Source organism: Sturnira hondurensis, unplaced genomic scaffold (assembly GCF_014824575.4).
Source record: "Sturnira hondurensis isolate 20B ecotype Veracruz unplaced genomic scaffold, ASM1482457v3 Scaffold0000022, whole genome shotgun sequence".
Taxonomy (NCBI): Eukaryota; Metazoa; Chordata; class Mammalia; order Chiroptera; family Phyllostomidae; genus Sturnira; species Sturnira hondurensis.
Window position 1 is genome coordinate 2,943,088 of NW_028072653.1, and position 14,749 is coordinate 2,957,836.

Here is a 14,749-nt window from a genome sequence, read left to right on the forward strand (position 1 = left end):
CAGCAAAGCCAAAAGTGAGCCAGAGGATGAACCTTCATTCAGTCTTTACCCAATCTTGTAGAAGTCTGAGAAAAAGACAGATAGTTAAATTCATGCATAGAATGTATAAACACAGACATTTTTTGGCATGTCCAAAAGTTGGTATGTGTACTACTTTTTTTTAAAAAATAGCTTTCTGATGCATCAGGGTTTAGGGGATTAAGAAAATGTAGCATGCTGTTTTCCAGTGAGTCTTCCTTCTAGTTTCAAGCATGCTAAGATTGATGGAGAATGCAGTAATCTCACTTCAAACCACTGAGCTCCAACTTTAGTGCCAGTGTAGCAAATCCTGCAAGAAAGATGGATACTAGCCTTTCAATTTTAGGAGCTAGTAAGTCACTTTGCTTGTTTTCAGATCAGCAGATGTTTGTCTCTGGGTATTGCTGTGAAGAATTCTGTGTTTATTCAGATAAAGAGTCCCTGGCTGTGAATGATGATGAGCTTCACACATTTCTTGTGTGTCCCATACACACATATACACACAAACACACACTCACTCACACACCTCGCATGTCCTACATTCTCTTTTTGGAAAACATCTAAACTACCAGTGAAACAGACCCCTCATTTTTCAAATTCATCTTCATTGTGTAGAGTTGGAAGTCTACATACATTATCTGTGGTTTTTAAAAAAATGTTTAATTTAGCTGAGGAAGAGATGGGAGTGTCCTACCTGCATTGGAACCATGGATGATTTGGGATTGGGTGTGAGGTTTTCAGAGACCACGAAGGGCCTCCCAAACTCTAGGCTTTGTCTTTATCACTGGAATTGTCCCATTAAACATTTTCCCATGTGCCATAATGTCTGTAAATATTCTATCTGTTCTAGTGCTGGTGTAGTGAAGGTGTGTGGGAGTATGGTTTTATTTTTCTTTCATTTATCTAAAGAGCTACTCACAGAATTTTTCAGACCAAGATATATTTCAGGCATTTACGATATTTCAGAAAATGATGATGCCAAAACCAGTGGTTCACTTGATATCAACATGTCCAGGCTACCACAAATTTACATCTGGAAACATCACCTAGCTCATATTTTGCTTCTAAAGTTGCAAAGATTGTGCACTGCCTGTGTCAGCTATTTGCATTGCAAAATAAATCACAGTGAACTCTGCCATTTTCTGAAATTACCTAGGAATATACAATAGATGTGTTTTTCCGTCAAAGCTGGAAGGATGAAAGGTTAAAATTTAAAGGACCCATGACAGTGCTGCGACTGAACAATCTGATGGCGAGTAAGATTTGGACCCCAGATACCTTTTTCCACAACGGGAAGAAGTCGGTGGCGCACAACATGACCATGCCCAACAAGCTGCTGCGGATCACGGAGGACGGCACCTTGCTGTACACCATGAGGTGAGGACGGCTGCTGCCAAGTGCGAGTCTTCCCATCCTCCTGTCCCTTCCATGGGCCCGTGACCATCAGGCTGATGGGACACGGTAGGGCATCTGGGTTTTCTGTTTTCCCGATTGCTCAACTAACAGTTACTCTGCTGTGAAAAAATAAGCTAGCTAAATATTCCACGGGTGTTAAGTGTTCAATAAAGTGATTAGACAAAATGTAAGAGGTGTTGACAATGGACATCCAGAAACTCAGTGTATTTCTCCTACCTGTGCTAATTCAGTATGAGGACTCCCTTTCCCTACAATGAACCTCATATACTCCTGCCTTCCAGTAAGGTCTAGATTAGATTTCTAAAAGCTACCCCACCGTGTATATCCGAAAATATTTCTAATTAAAAGGAAGGGTAAAACACAAGGGAAATTTCAAAATTCTTTTTTTTAAAAAATATTTTATTAATTTATCTTTAGAGGGGAAGGGAAGGAGAGAAAGAGAGAAATATCAATGTATGGTTGCCTTTCATGAGTCCCCTGCTGGGAACTGGCCTGCAACCCAGGCATGTGCCCTGACCGGGAATCGAACCAGCGACCCTCTGCTTCACGGGCCCGCACTCAATCCACTGAATTACACCAGCCAGGGCAATTTCAAAATTCTTAAATACGATAGCTTCATGTGGAAGTATACACTGTGAAGAGGTTTTTGAATTCACAATGACATAGAGATATTTTAAAATACATGTTGAGAATATAGATGTTTTAAAATATTGCTTAAATTGAAGATTCTATATTTATGATTTATAAACATTCCCACAATTAGAGATTATCAGAAAGCCTAGCACCTATCATTCATGTATGGCTGAATGAAGGAAACACTCAAATAAAATTTTAAATATTTTTACATACAATAGGTAGTTAAAATATTTATAATTTATGAGAAATTAAGAATTGTTCAGGACTCATTATTAAGGGAAGCAGTTATTTCATACCCACTTGACTTGTTAAAATGTTGTTTTTTATAGATTTGGTCAGCACTTGGTAATTTAGACCATCCAATTATTCCTTTGGCCTGAAAAGTAATGAAGGCAAAATCCTAGACTTGGTGGATTCTGTTTAGTATGGGAATAGACTGATAGTTTGCCTTTGGAGAGAGCTCCCAGAATTCCTAGTTTTATACATAAATATTTAAGTGAAAAAGACAGAAAAACCTTCTTCAAGAACCACATTTGATGTTGGACTCAACTAGCAAAAGCATAATAGGACTTCAAAGATGAACAATCCAAATGAGAGAATGAAAATGCAGGAGACAGGTGTGTTGAGACCTTTCCAGCTCATCCAAGCCATATCTATTGATATTTGAAATCTGAAATATTCTGCCTTGTAAAATATCCTAAACCCAGTCTTCACCCCTCACAGCTGCCAATGTTCTGGATAGGGGTTTGCATATAATGAAAAGTTTACCAAGTAATGGTTTCTAATGTATGCAATATTCTTCACCAAAAACTAGCCTATAATGCCCATCTCCCAAATGTCAAACCACTTCTGCTGACGCATTAACACTTTCCTTCACAGCTTGACTTAAGAATGCAAGTTTAATCATTAATTTATACACTTCATAATTGCCTGTATCAGTATTGTAACCATTTCATGATTTTACTGACTAGAAATCTATCCTACCATATTTCTTGAGCTACCTAGTAATATTGGTGAATATATTTTCCAGTTATCACGTGAGGAACTGGGGCATCAATTCCCTCGTAATTCTACCTAAGGAGATCGAATGTATTTCAGCGAATTCCTTTCTTAGATACCCTTTTAAAAACATGACTAGAATTCACAGTCCCAGAACATAAGAACTAAAGGGAAGCACAGCAACGTCCTGGCTTCAACAGGGCAGTGGACCTGCAATAAAACCATATGGTTGGGCTATCGTGAGACCCCACACACTCTCTCAAGGACACATCCATCAACCTCTGTCACACAGAGCCTGAGGACACAGGTCCTGCTTCAGCCGTCTCAGGGCAGGAGGTAGGGAGGGCTGCACTTAGGAAAGGGGAAGTCTCTTCTTTTCCTTGCTACCCATGTGGTCTTCTCAGCCAAGGATGAATTAGTATGTTTGCAAGTACATATTTGCTTACATCCAGCTTCACCCTCAAAGGATCTGCTGTAGCCAGGTAGATAAGTTGATGATACTTATTTTGAAAAACATCAGCAACACTTGTCCATATACAGAACCAAGTGTCACTTACTTTCTCAAAGCAAACAAAAATGGAAGGAATCCAGTCATCATTGTAAAGAATTCTTTTTAGATAGTTGATTACTAACAGCTCAATGTAGTGCTATAGTTTACGCCTGTCTCCCCTGCTTTGCTCGAACATTTGCTAGAGTTAACGAAATCCCAGTAGTAGGTCTCAGGAAGTACCTAATCTATGGGCTCTTCTTTGTGTCCCACGCTTTCCTTAAACGGTAAGGCTGACAGTGAGAGCCGAGTGTCCAATGCACTTGGAGGACTTCCCCATGGATGCCCACGCCTGCCCACTGAAATTTGGAAGCTGTGAGTAAACTTATATAACTTTTTAACATTTTTGTGAGTCTTAAAGCAAGAGATCTCCAATTAGTTATGTCTGTTAGAAAGATAAAGGTTGTCAAGAAAGTTTAAATAGTGATTTGTTGCATGTGTTTCCTATAAGTGACCGTCTTTGACTTCATGTTTTAATGGTATTTGAGGAAGGGGTTATTCCCTATGGCCTGTATCTAACTATTTAGATGGAAAATTCTATTTTTGTTGAAGGTGGATTCAGAGAAGAACAGATAGAGTATGGATGCTTACGCCTCATAGACAACATTTTCTTTTCAATACATGGAGATGATGTGTATTTTCTATCACTACTGACATTTGTTTAACTTAAGAATGATTCAGCTTGTTTACCAGATGGAAATACTGGTAGCTGGCAATGGGCAATAACTAGCTGTTTCATAATAATGAAGCTTATACCTAACAGATGCAGCCAGGAAAGAATTTACCCTAATCGATATCTTAGGGATGTCATAGACCTGTTTTCATATTGCATAAAATTCATGTTTACATTAATGCTCTTGAAGGTATTTTAGATAAATCCCTTTCACAATAACGTTCTTTTTTGTTGGCTACTGAACACGTGGGCACACGTTAGCAGAGCCGAGAGAACAGTGGCTGGCAGAGTCAGGTTCTCTGCCTTCCCTCACCCTCTGCTTCCGACTTGGGTGAAGGCATAATGTGCACAGGAGTCATGTATTTCTGGTTTTCTACAGGGTACTTACGTACCAGGACTGAGTCAACCCCTGGACTACCTAACCAGTTTTCTGCTCCCTCTAGACAGGCAGTTTAATTAACTATTTTGGTGAAGGTATATGATTCATAGGAAAAAATACTGGTAGTGTAGGAAGACAGCAAGCAGAGAAAATAGCGAGGGCCTTTGGGCTTCGAGCAGCACTAGTCATAGACAGATTTTTTTATAAATCTAATTGTATATGGAAAGCCAACCATATACTACTTCAAAAGTTGTCAGCTAAATAGATCTTCGGTGATAAATCCCTCCTCCCCATTCTTTTCCCATGTTGATGGATGTTCTATGCCACGTGTTATTGGGTTTGCTCCTGATTACCAGTCTCATTTTTAACAATGATTTGATGCATTATGCGTGCAGTGAGCATCTGTGTATGCATCAGCCCATCTAATCCACGATTTAACCTTATGGGTAGGGAAATCGTGCATCGTAGTTTGCCTGGAACAGTACAGATTTACGCCTAATATCCTGGCATGACGATGAATAGTGTCCCTATTTTCAAAAATGTATGGTTTGAGATAATCACATGTTTAGTACATTACTGAGGAATGCTTTCAAGCAAGGGGTGTAGCTGACACAAAGCAGGGTTTTACTTTCATATAAGATACATAGAGGTGAGTGATTATCGGTTGACTCCTGATTAATTCAGCATCTTCACAAGGACGATACACGAACATCCCTGGATGTTCTTTTTGATCACAAAATGGCTGCTACGACTCCAGCTATTGCACTTACTTTCAAGATAAAGAGGAACAGTGAGCACAGAAGAAAGGAGTGGTGCCCGCATCAAAAAGATAAAAGCTCTCCCCACAATCCTAACGGACATCTCACATCTCATTAATCAGAGCCATGTCTCCCTGCCAAGGGTAACCACAAAGGAGGCTGGGAAGAGAGATTTTTAGCCAGGCACACTGACATCATGAAGAAAACTGAATGTATTTTAAGGAGGGAATGAACAGTGAGTAGAAAATAAACAGTGTCTCATGTAAGAAAATTCAAATTAAAGAAAAATAAGCAATCTGTTTTCCCTCCGAGAGCCTTTCTTTGAGGTGCTCTTTTCTCTCTGCTTGGGTCACTCTTCCCTTGGTTCTCAGCATGGCTGAGTTTTTTTTTTTTAATATCTCCATATCTCGGCATAAATATCACCTCCTAGCAGCTTCCCTGATAACCTCACCAAAATTTGCGTCAGTCTTCTTGATCAGAACACATATTTATTGTGTTCGGCTTATCTGTGAAATAATTATTAGCTTTAGTAATTGGTTAACACTTTGTTTATGTTGGGAGACCTGTGAACTCCACGGGAATAGGGTCTATTTTGTTTGGCATTTTCTAGCACAGAGCCTAATAAAATGCAGGCCCTCAATAGGTGTTCCTTGAGTGGATAAAGAGCACGACAATCAGGTTTTAAAGACACCTTCACTGTCTGAGTCTCAGAAAAGATGGCCTCAGAAAAAGAGGGTGTCAGACCTGTGGTGATTAAATAGGCAAGGTTGACATGAAAAGGCAGGCTCAGGTGGCAGGTGCACACTCAGAGGCACAGAGCAGCGCGACTCCGCAGCATGACTCAGCAGCGCTGCCTGCCACCGGCCCTGGAGGACACAGCAGTGGGTGTGCGCTTCCTGTGCGGGCCCTTCCTCTGACCCGGTGGGACTAGCCCATCTCAGAGATGAAGTCACTGAGGCAGCGGTGGGCCAAACACCCTCTGGCCCGAGGTTCAAAAGAGACATCTTGCCAACATATCAGAGAATAGAATAAGAGGACTGCCCAATCATTTAGTAGAACACTGTACAATAAATGTTTGTGAAGGATTTAAAGTAATTTCATCCATATGTGGATTAGAAGGAAACTTGGAAAAGCAATGTTTTCCCTTCCCACTTTCTGTTAGATTTGGGCTGCCACGCTGAACTGCCCTTTCTGCGCAGTGACAAAGCCCTCTTCCTGGGGCCAGAAACTGAAGTCAATATGCGTGATGCGGCTGACATCATGTAACTGCTTTTTTTTTTTTTTTGAGGAAAATACAAAATAAGGCTTTGATGCTAAAAGAAAAGGTTCAGGTTATATTCTGACGAGAAGCTTTAGGCCAGTGCTAGACCTGGGAAAAATTGACTAAATAAATGATCGGATCCTGGCTGATCATTGTGCACAGTGCCTTGCAAACAAGGAAAAAGAAATGGCCGGCATTTAAATAAATGCTGAATAAAATCTTAGAAAATTATTCAGTGCATCTGCCTTATATAAAAAATTGTCTCATACATAGTGCATTAAAAATTAAGTCAGTGAGGACAACCACAATTTTAAAAGGAAAGGCAATGAAAACAAACTCCAAAATTATCCGCCTGTCCCTCTTACGTGTTCACAAAAGAAGCAGTAACTACTAAACGAATACCAAGTACGTTCTCCGAAACTTCCGGAAGGATTTGTTGAAGAAGGTAACTGATTGTGGGTTGGCCCGGAAATGATGCTGGAGCAGACAGGATACCCACGGATGATTTGGGTACACCGACTGCATCCTTTTGCACCACTCACCGCAGACCCAAGGGGTCACTTCGAGGAGCTCATGAAATGAGGAGCATGATTCACATCTTTCTTCAGGCAGCTTCATATGTGTCCAAAAATGCACCTGTCATTTTACGTCTCTTATATTTTACTTTGGACAAATACAAATGGACAACACACCCAAGCCTGGTAACCTTGGGGTAGAGGGCAGGTCAAGCCAAGATACCTTATGACTTTTATGGGAATGTTTCTGCAAATATATACATTAAGATTTTATTTTAAGTAGTATTTATATTTTAAACATTGATATTTCCATGCATTTTCTTCTGATCTTAAAAGAAAGTAAAGCATTTTGGTGGCCGGCCACTCAAAGGCACAGCGTGCCCAGGGCACGGTGCCTCCTCAGCCCGACGAGGAGAAGAGTCTGTAATGGTCTCAGTGCAAGGCCGGCTTTTGCTATCACGTCCTTCTCTTAAAACCCCCAGAAATAGTTTGCTTTTCTAATGTGATGATTTTTAAATTTTACTGTCACTCTCCACCTAAACAGAGTAGAATGTGTGCCATGACTATAACCTATGTGAAGTTGGGTGTTCTGTGACGAGACATCAGAAAGGCTATGGAATTCGTTCTCCTTCCGTTTCGCTTTACACACAGCCTGCCCCAGCCCACCTGGATGACAGATCAGGAAGATGACCTAACCCCTCCGGTAGGGGGGTGGCTAGGTTATCAAACAGCAAACACGACAATGACGGAGAAGTATAAAGAGCTGCATACATGGCATAAATCATCCTTCTCATCATAGTAAATATCTATAAGAAGGGTCATTAAAAGAAAGTAAAATCAGATTCATTTAAAAATAGATGCTCGATTAAATTTCCAGCGTGAACTTTTCACATTTATCATGACCCGCACCTTGCCCGACATAGTCTGGACCCAGGCTACTGCCTCCAACCTCCTTTCCTCTCTCCCGCACTTCGCCCCAGCCTCATTGGGCTTCCTGTGTATCCTTGGGCATGTCCAGCTTTTTCCTGCCCTGGAGGAGAAAACTGGTTAGTCTGCCTATCCGGGGAACCCTTCCCCAAGACTTGGATGGCTCATTCTCTTCTTTCTTTCGAGCATGTATATCAACGTCACTTCTTCAGTGACCCTCTCTCAGTCCCATACCGAAGACAGGCCCCGCGCCTTTTGTTTTCCACCCCTTGACCTGTTGTATACAGCTGTACTGCATTTAACTTGAAATCATACCTTGATTCGCTTATCTGGTATCATCCCCACCAATGCAACACATATTCCCTAAGATCAGGGAACCTTATCAATGTTCACTCTTATAGCCTCAGAAAAGCACTTTGTTGTTTGCGGATGCTCAATTAACTATTTGTAATACGAGGGAACAGATAACGAATGAATTGGGAAAATGTAAGGAACACAGGCTCTCACTTCCTAGCCTGCCCCTGGAACCCTGAGCTTGAAAACAGGAAGCTGATAGCACACACCAGCTAATTAGGAGAAGGAAAGTGGCATGACACACGGACCATTTGCCATTTCTTTCAGATGCTTATACGAGAGCAGAAGTTGTTTACGAGTGGACCAGGGAGCCAGCACGCTCAGTGGTGGTGGCGGAAGACGGGTCACGTCTGAACCAGTACGACCTGCTCGGACAAACAGTAGACTCGGGAATTGTTCAGTCGAGCACGGGTAAGTGCCGTCTGGTAACTCCAGGTATGGAGGAGGGAGCACAAAGAATTTTTGTGAGAATGTGACAATCCAGTAAGCCCTTCAAAGGCCTAAGAGGAAAAAACTGCACTGAACTGAGGAACGGTTGAGCTGAAAACTAGTGTAAGCTCTGGAAACCTGTGACCTTGGACTTGTCATTTAATGTCCTTTATCCTGTGTTTCTTCGTCTGCAAAATACATCACTGGCTGTTTGTGGTCGGTGTAGCACAGTGTTTAGGTGTGTGGACTCTTGAGGGAGAATGTCTGGGCGAAATCCCTACTCCTCTACCTTCCCCATCGTTTGTGGTCACCTCACAGGTTGTTGGGAGAAAAAAAAAAACTGCAGCCATAAAAAAAGAGTTATCACAGTTCCTGGCACATAAGAAGCCCTTAATAAATGTTCGCTATTCATATCACCTACACCCCATTTAACTGTATAATTCAATGAATCTTGGTGGATTGTTAGCCGTGGTCATTACCCACAGGTCACCAAAAAGCCAACTCCTTCTACAAAGCATTTGCATTTCTAGCCAAGGAGCCTCCGAAGCTAAATCCTGCAGAAACATAATCACATGACTGATCACTTCATTTTGGAATTAAAAGTAGACGGAGTGCCATCCGTCCTAGAGTGATAATTACCTTACCAGTGAAATACTCACAACTGGGTAAAATAATATTAAGCAGCTGGATCCAAAATCTTACACTTTTGAAGTTGCTTCAAGAAGTAAGAGCTTAATTATGAAAATATGGTGTGTGACTAACTTAAATATGATCATAGGGCCAGATAACTACAAACAAAATTTGGGTTCTAACGATTAGAAAAACTTAACCCCCGCTGATCCAAATATTTTTAACTTGTGTTAGCAAGATTCGACAGTTACTTTTATAGCTATCTTTAAATTTTTAAATTAGTTCATTTTGATCTATAATTTCTAAAGAGAGGCAATTAAATAATAAATACGGACAAAGGTGCTTTTTTCCTCAGAAAACATTCTTTCTTAGGTTTTGGACTCTTTATTGGGACCCCAATGATTCTAACCTGTTTAACGGGTCAATATCTCTTAGTGTGATTGTTGGATAATCCCTGCTTAAGAGGATCTGTCTTTTGCTTCCTTAATGCATCTTATGTTTCTTGTTTTGCAACACGGAGAAGATTGTTTCTCAGTTTTGCAAACATTAGAAATCCACATAGAAGTAATTGATTTTTTCTTTCTGAGGCTTCCTCCTTTTAACAAAACAAACAAACAAGCAAAATATAGCCAAAGACACTGAAACTGACAACAGGCTGACAGTGACCAGAGGGGAGAAGAAAGAGAATTTAAGGGGAAAAGGGGAAGGGTTTGCAGAACCAAGTATAAAGGACACATGGATAAAAACTAACAGGGGTGGAAATGGGAGGGAGGTGGCGAGCACCGGGGGCGGGGGGGGGGGGTGGGGGGGCTGGGATGAGGGGNGGGGGGGGGGGCGGTGGTGAGCTGGGATGGGAGTAAAAGACAGAAAACTGTACTTGAACAATAACTAAAATTTTTTTAAAAAGAAGTCATGGTAAAACTTTAAAAATTTAAAAAATAAACTTGAAGAACATGCACACAGCAAAGGAAAAGGCCTCAGGCTTTGCAGTGAGAAAGATGTGGACTTCACTCCTGGTCCTGTCCCTTTGAAGAAGCCTTGTGACTTTGTGAAAGCCACTTATTCAGTTAGAAACTTTGACCTCCTCTAAGAATGAGGGTTCGATAATTTTCCATTACAGATGAGCTAACATAAAACACTGATCACAGTGTTATATAATAAATGCTCGAAATGTATATAGTACTTGTAGTCATAGTCCTGGAAATATCACAGAACAAAGAAAATACTGGAAACCTTTCTCCTCACAAGTTAGCTGGAAAAGATATTAAAATGAGCAGCGTTGACTTCTTTAAAAATGGAATGCTCTTAAGAGCTGGGTACCATGGCAGGCACCAGAGAGTCGCTGATAGACAGGGCAGCGATCTTGCTCTCATGAAGTCTAAGGGAAGACAAACACATACACTATAATTATCCAAATGGGCGGTAAGTGCTGTGGTGGACATTTTTGCGAGGGCAGGAACCATATCTGTTTTTTGTAAGCCTATCATTCACTGTGGTGGCTGAAACAGAGGCGGCACTAAATGAATGATAAGTAAATGAGTCCAGCCTAGGATAATCAAGGAAGGATCCCTGCAGGATTTGACTTTCCCTTGTTAATCTGCATTTGTTGGGAGCCAAGTAATCACTGTTTTAGATGCAGGACATTCAGAAAAACAGACATAGAACTTTTCATCAAGAAATTCCCCATCTATTATCAGAGAATGGAGGTTGGACCTCCCAGGGAAATAGTAATTCAAGTGCAGTAGGAGGCATGCAACAGAAGTATTTACAAGCCACAAATGTTACTCAGAGGAGAGAGTGCCTTCATTCTAGTGCTAGCACTAGTGACCTTGAGGTGTCATTGTGTCCCTTCTTTATGTCTCAGTTCTCAAGTCTATGAAATGAGCAGCTTAGTCCGATGAACTTGGAGACCTCTTTCACTCTGGCTTCCAAAGGATTCAGCCTACCTGCATTCCAGTTTCTCAGAAAGGATGCGCAGTTACAAATAGGGGCAATGGGTGAGAGACAGACCCAACTCACCAGCCCCAAACTGGCTGGACCTCATAAACTTGGTCGCTTAAAAGTCCTCATATTGTGCTAGAGCCAGCAAGGTTATCTGTACAAAATCAAAGCTTTCTCTTCTCATTTCCATAATAAACATTGAGGTGGGGGGGAGAGAATAATGATCAAATTCTCAAATGTGAGAACTTAGTGTGGTGTGCAGATTCAACTTCACAATATGACACTGAACTTTACTTCCTCTGGATCTAATTTCGCTCATCAGAAGTCCATCTAGATGGATTTTGTGGGAAGAAACAGACTTTTTGGCAAGGTCTTCACTCCCAAAACTTCACTCGCAAAAACGCAGTAGAGGCCCAATCTCTTTCTTGGAGTCTGCCGTCAGATTTAGGCAGACCGTGAATCGAAGCCAGGTCTACACAAATGCTCGATTCTGCTTTACAAAATTAAATCCCCACTTCTTTTCTTCTACTCCCCTTATTTTTGTATTGTATTGTATCAGAAACATTGTCACATCTAACTCAGAAGCTTCCCTCAGGGTTACATGATTTGCAAGGGCATTTGAATTTCAATTCTTCTGGACTGTTGGATTAGAGGAAAAGAATTTGACACGCTTATTGCATAAGCAATGAATGTCTGGGCATATTCTTTTATTTCACTTTAAGAGACCAATTTTTTGTGGTGCTTTCCTTTCATTTTGAAGTTATTACAACATGATTTTGATTTTGCTGCCTTTTTCTTTCTTCATTCAAACATTTTTTTTGCCAAAGGTTAGATTTTGTTTCATTTAGGAAGATGATTTTAAAAAGATTTGAAATTCTCCTATTTTTTCTCTAACTATTTTTAGTGAGGAAGTGGTTTATAAAACAAATATAATGTCGAAGAATCACTCTTCAAACCACCAAAATCATATTCTTTGAAGAATCGTCCCCAAATATCACACTGTGAACAAAGTTGATAATGGGACATGTGCAGACCCCCGTCCTGCTGACCTTGTATGAGAGACGGAGTTTTTCTAGGAGCCGATGGCACTTCGCAGGCCCCGTCTGAAGGAAGGGCTGGGGGCCACAACCGGTACCCCTGGGAGGGTGAAGTGGAACGTGACTGTGTCCCCACAAGGCAACATTTTAGCAGCGTCCTGACAAAATGAATTTTCTGCATTTTTCTCCAACTTAAATCACTTATTTCTTTTCAGATGACCTTGGAGATGTCACCCAAGGTATCTTCAGTCAATGAAATGAAATTACAATTGACCACTGAACAACCCAGGGGTTAGGGGCACCGACACTGTGCATAGGGAAAATCCACATATAACTTCTGACTCCCCCAAAACCTAACTACTATTAACGTACGGTTGACCAGAAGCTTTACTGGTAACCTGAGCAGCCAAGAAACACATATTGTGTATGTTTTCTACATTAGATACTGTATTCTTACAATAAAGTAAGCTAGAGGAAAGAAAATGTGATGAAAAGAATCATAAACATATAGACAGTATTTATTGAGAAGCATCCACATATAAGTGGACCTGCTCAGTTCAAACCCATCTTGTTAAGGGTCAACTGTAGTTAACATTTGATTGACCTTTCAAAAGAGAGATGCTTAGGGACGTCTGTTTCAGTGAGCACCCGTGAGCCTCCGCGAGCCCCTCTGCACCATGGGCAGCTGTTAAACACTTCGAGCCTGTGAGGTCACACTGCAGCCAAGGAACAGGCCCCCCCTCACTGTTCGGGGTTTCCGCCCACTGAGGCTATAAGCACATGAATGGGAACATTAAAGGTGTGACATTTGACTCGAAATGTAAAGAAGAGCTATCAGTAAGTTTGCAGTTACTTAATACTGATCATTAAATGGCAGGTGAGCCATTAATAACAATAACGAAAGCATTACATGGATGGATGGATGATTCCCTACTATAGAGAGTAAATGCATTTCTTCTACCAATACTACTTCTACCGATTCTAATTGGAGAGAAAAAAGAAAAAATGGACAAAGGAAACTATTTTCCCCTTCCTTATGTAAAACTCCTATGTAGCATGATCTTAAGTAGAGCCCTTATTCTTTATCTTTCCCCAAATACGCTACTCACTGTTTTATAGATGAGAAAACAGAGGACCAGAGAGTAAAGGGAGTTGCCCAAGGCCATACAGTAAGAAAAGAGCACAGCTGGCTTTTGGAGACAAATTCATCTGCCTCTGAAGCTAATAAACCCTCTTCTACAGTATATTCCTTCCTATGCCAGTATAAACCAGGAACCCATCAATGAACAAAACAGTCACCAACAGAAGTTGTCAAATAGACAGTTCTGTAGGTGAGGATACTGAGATGTAAGTGTGCTGAGACATGAGACATGATGCTGAAACGTGCAGAGTCATGAGGTGCAGAATCTTGAACACAGGTTAGGGCGCTTGCTTGTTAGTGTTCAACACTGCAGACACTGCTGATTGTCACACTCGGGGGAGTGTTTGCTGTGTGGCAAAATATCCTACAATATACAGGACAGTCCCCACAAAATAAAAAATGGAAAGAAACACACATAACAGGTATGAAATATCAATAGAGCTGAGGTTGGGAAACCTACTTTAAGATATTTACATATGCTCTGAAAAGATCACTCTGACAACGAAATTTAGAAACAAAATGGAGTTAGGATGGGACAGTTAATAGGCCGTTAGAAGAACCTACAGAGGAGATAAGAGCAGTGGCCAAAAGATAAGAGATAGACCAAGAGATACTGCCAGGTGAAATTAAAAGGGTGATGATCAACTGATTTCTTGCTCTCGTTCCAAAGTCCTAATGCACATTCAAGGATTCAGTCCAGGTTTTTAGCCTGAGTGAACAGACAGATGACAGTGCCATTAATTGAGAGAGAGACACAAACTGGAGAAGCGGCACCACTGTTACCGGGCATTATTTATTATGAGAAAGGTTAACTAATGTCAGTTATCACATTTAGCGAGTGGCATTCGTGAAACATCAGCATCTATGAGATTCCTTATAAGTAACTTGGGAATATAGGTTGTGATTTGAGAGCAGTGTCACTTAATGTAGAAATGGCACCTATCTGGATAAAAATGACATTGGGAGAAGGAAAAGGGAAAATTTCTTATTAGATTCCCCTCAAAAAAGGAGAAAGAAAGCTGAAGCTAGAACTATGTAAGGAATATTTACATGTACTTGCAGAAAGATGAAGATTACTACCTGATAGG

At 40.9% G+C, this 14,749-nt stretch overlaps 1 protein-coding gene across 2 annotated transcripts in view; it reads left to right on the plus strand.

The window, feature by feature from the left end:
- GABRA1 (gamma-aminobutyric acid type A receptor subunit alpha1) overlaps window positions 1–14,749 on the plus strand; it is a 52,232-nt gene that overhangs the window by 24,878 nt on the left and 12,605 nt on the right. For both annotated transcript variants that reach the window (XM_037035293.1, XM_037035998.1), the window contains exons 5-7: window positions 1,175–1,395; window positions 3,849–3,931; window positions 8,751–8,894. In XM_037035293.1, coding sequence (XP_036891188.1) covers window positions 1,175–1,395; window positions 3,849–3,931; window positions 8,751–8,894 — 448 coding nt within the window. The remainder of the gene's footprint in view (window positions 1–1,174; window positions 1,396–3,848; window positions 3,932–8,750; window positions 8,895–14,749) is intronic.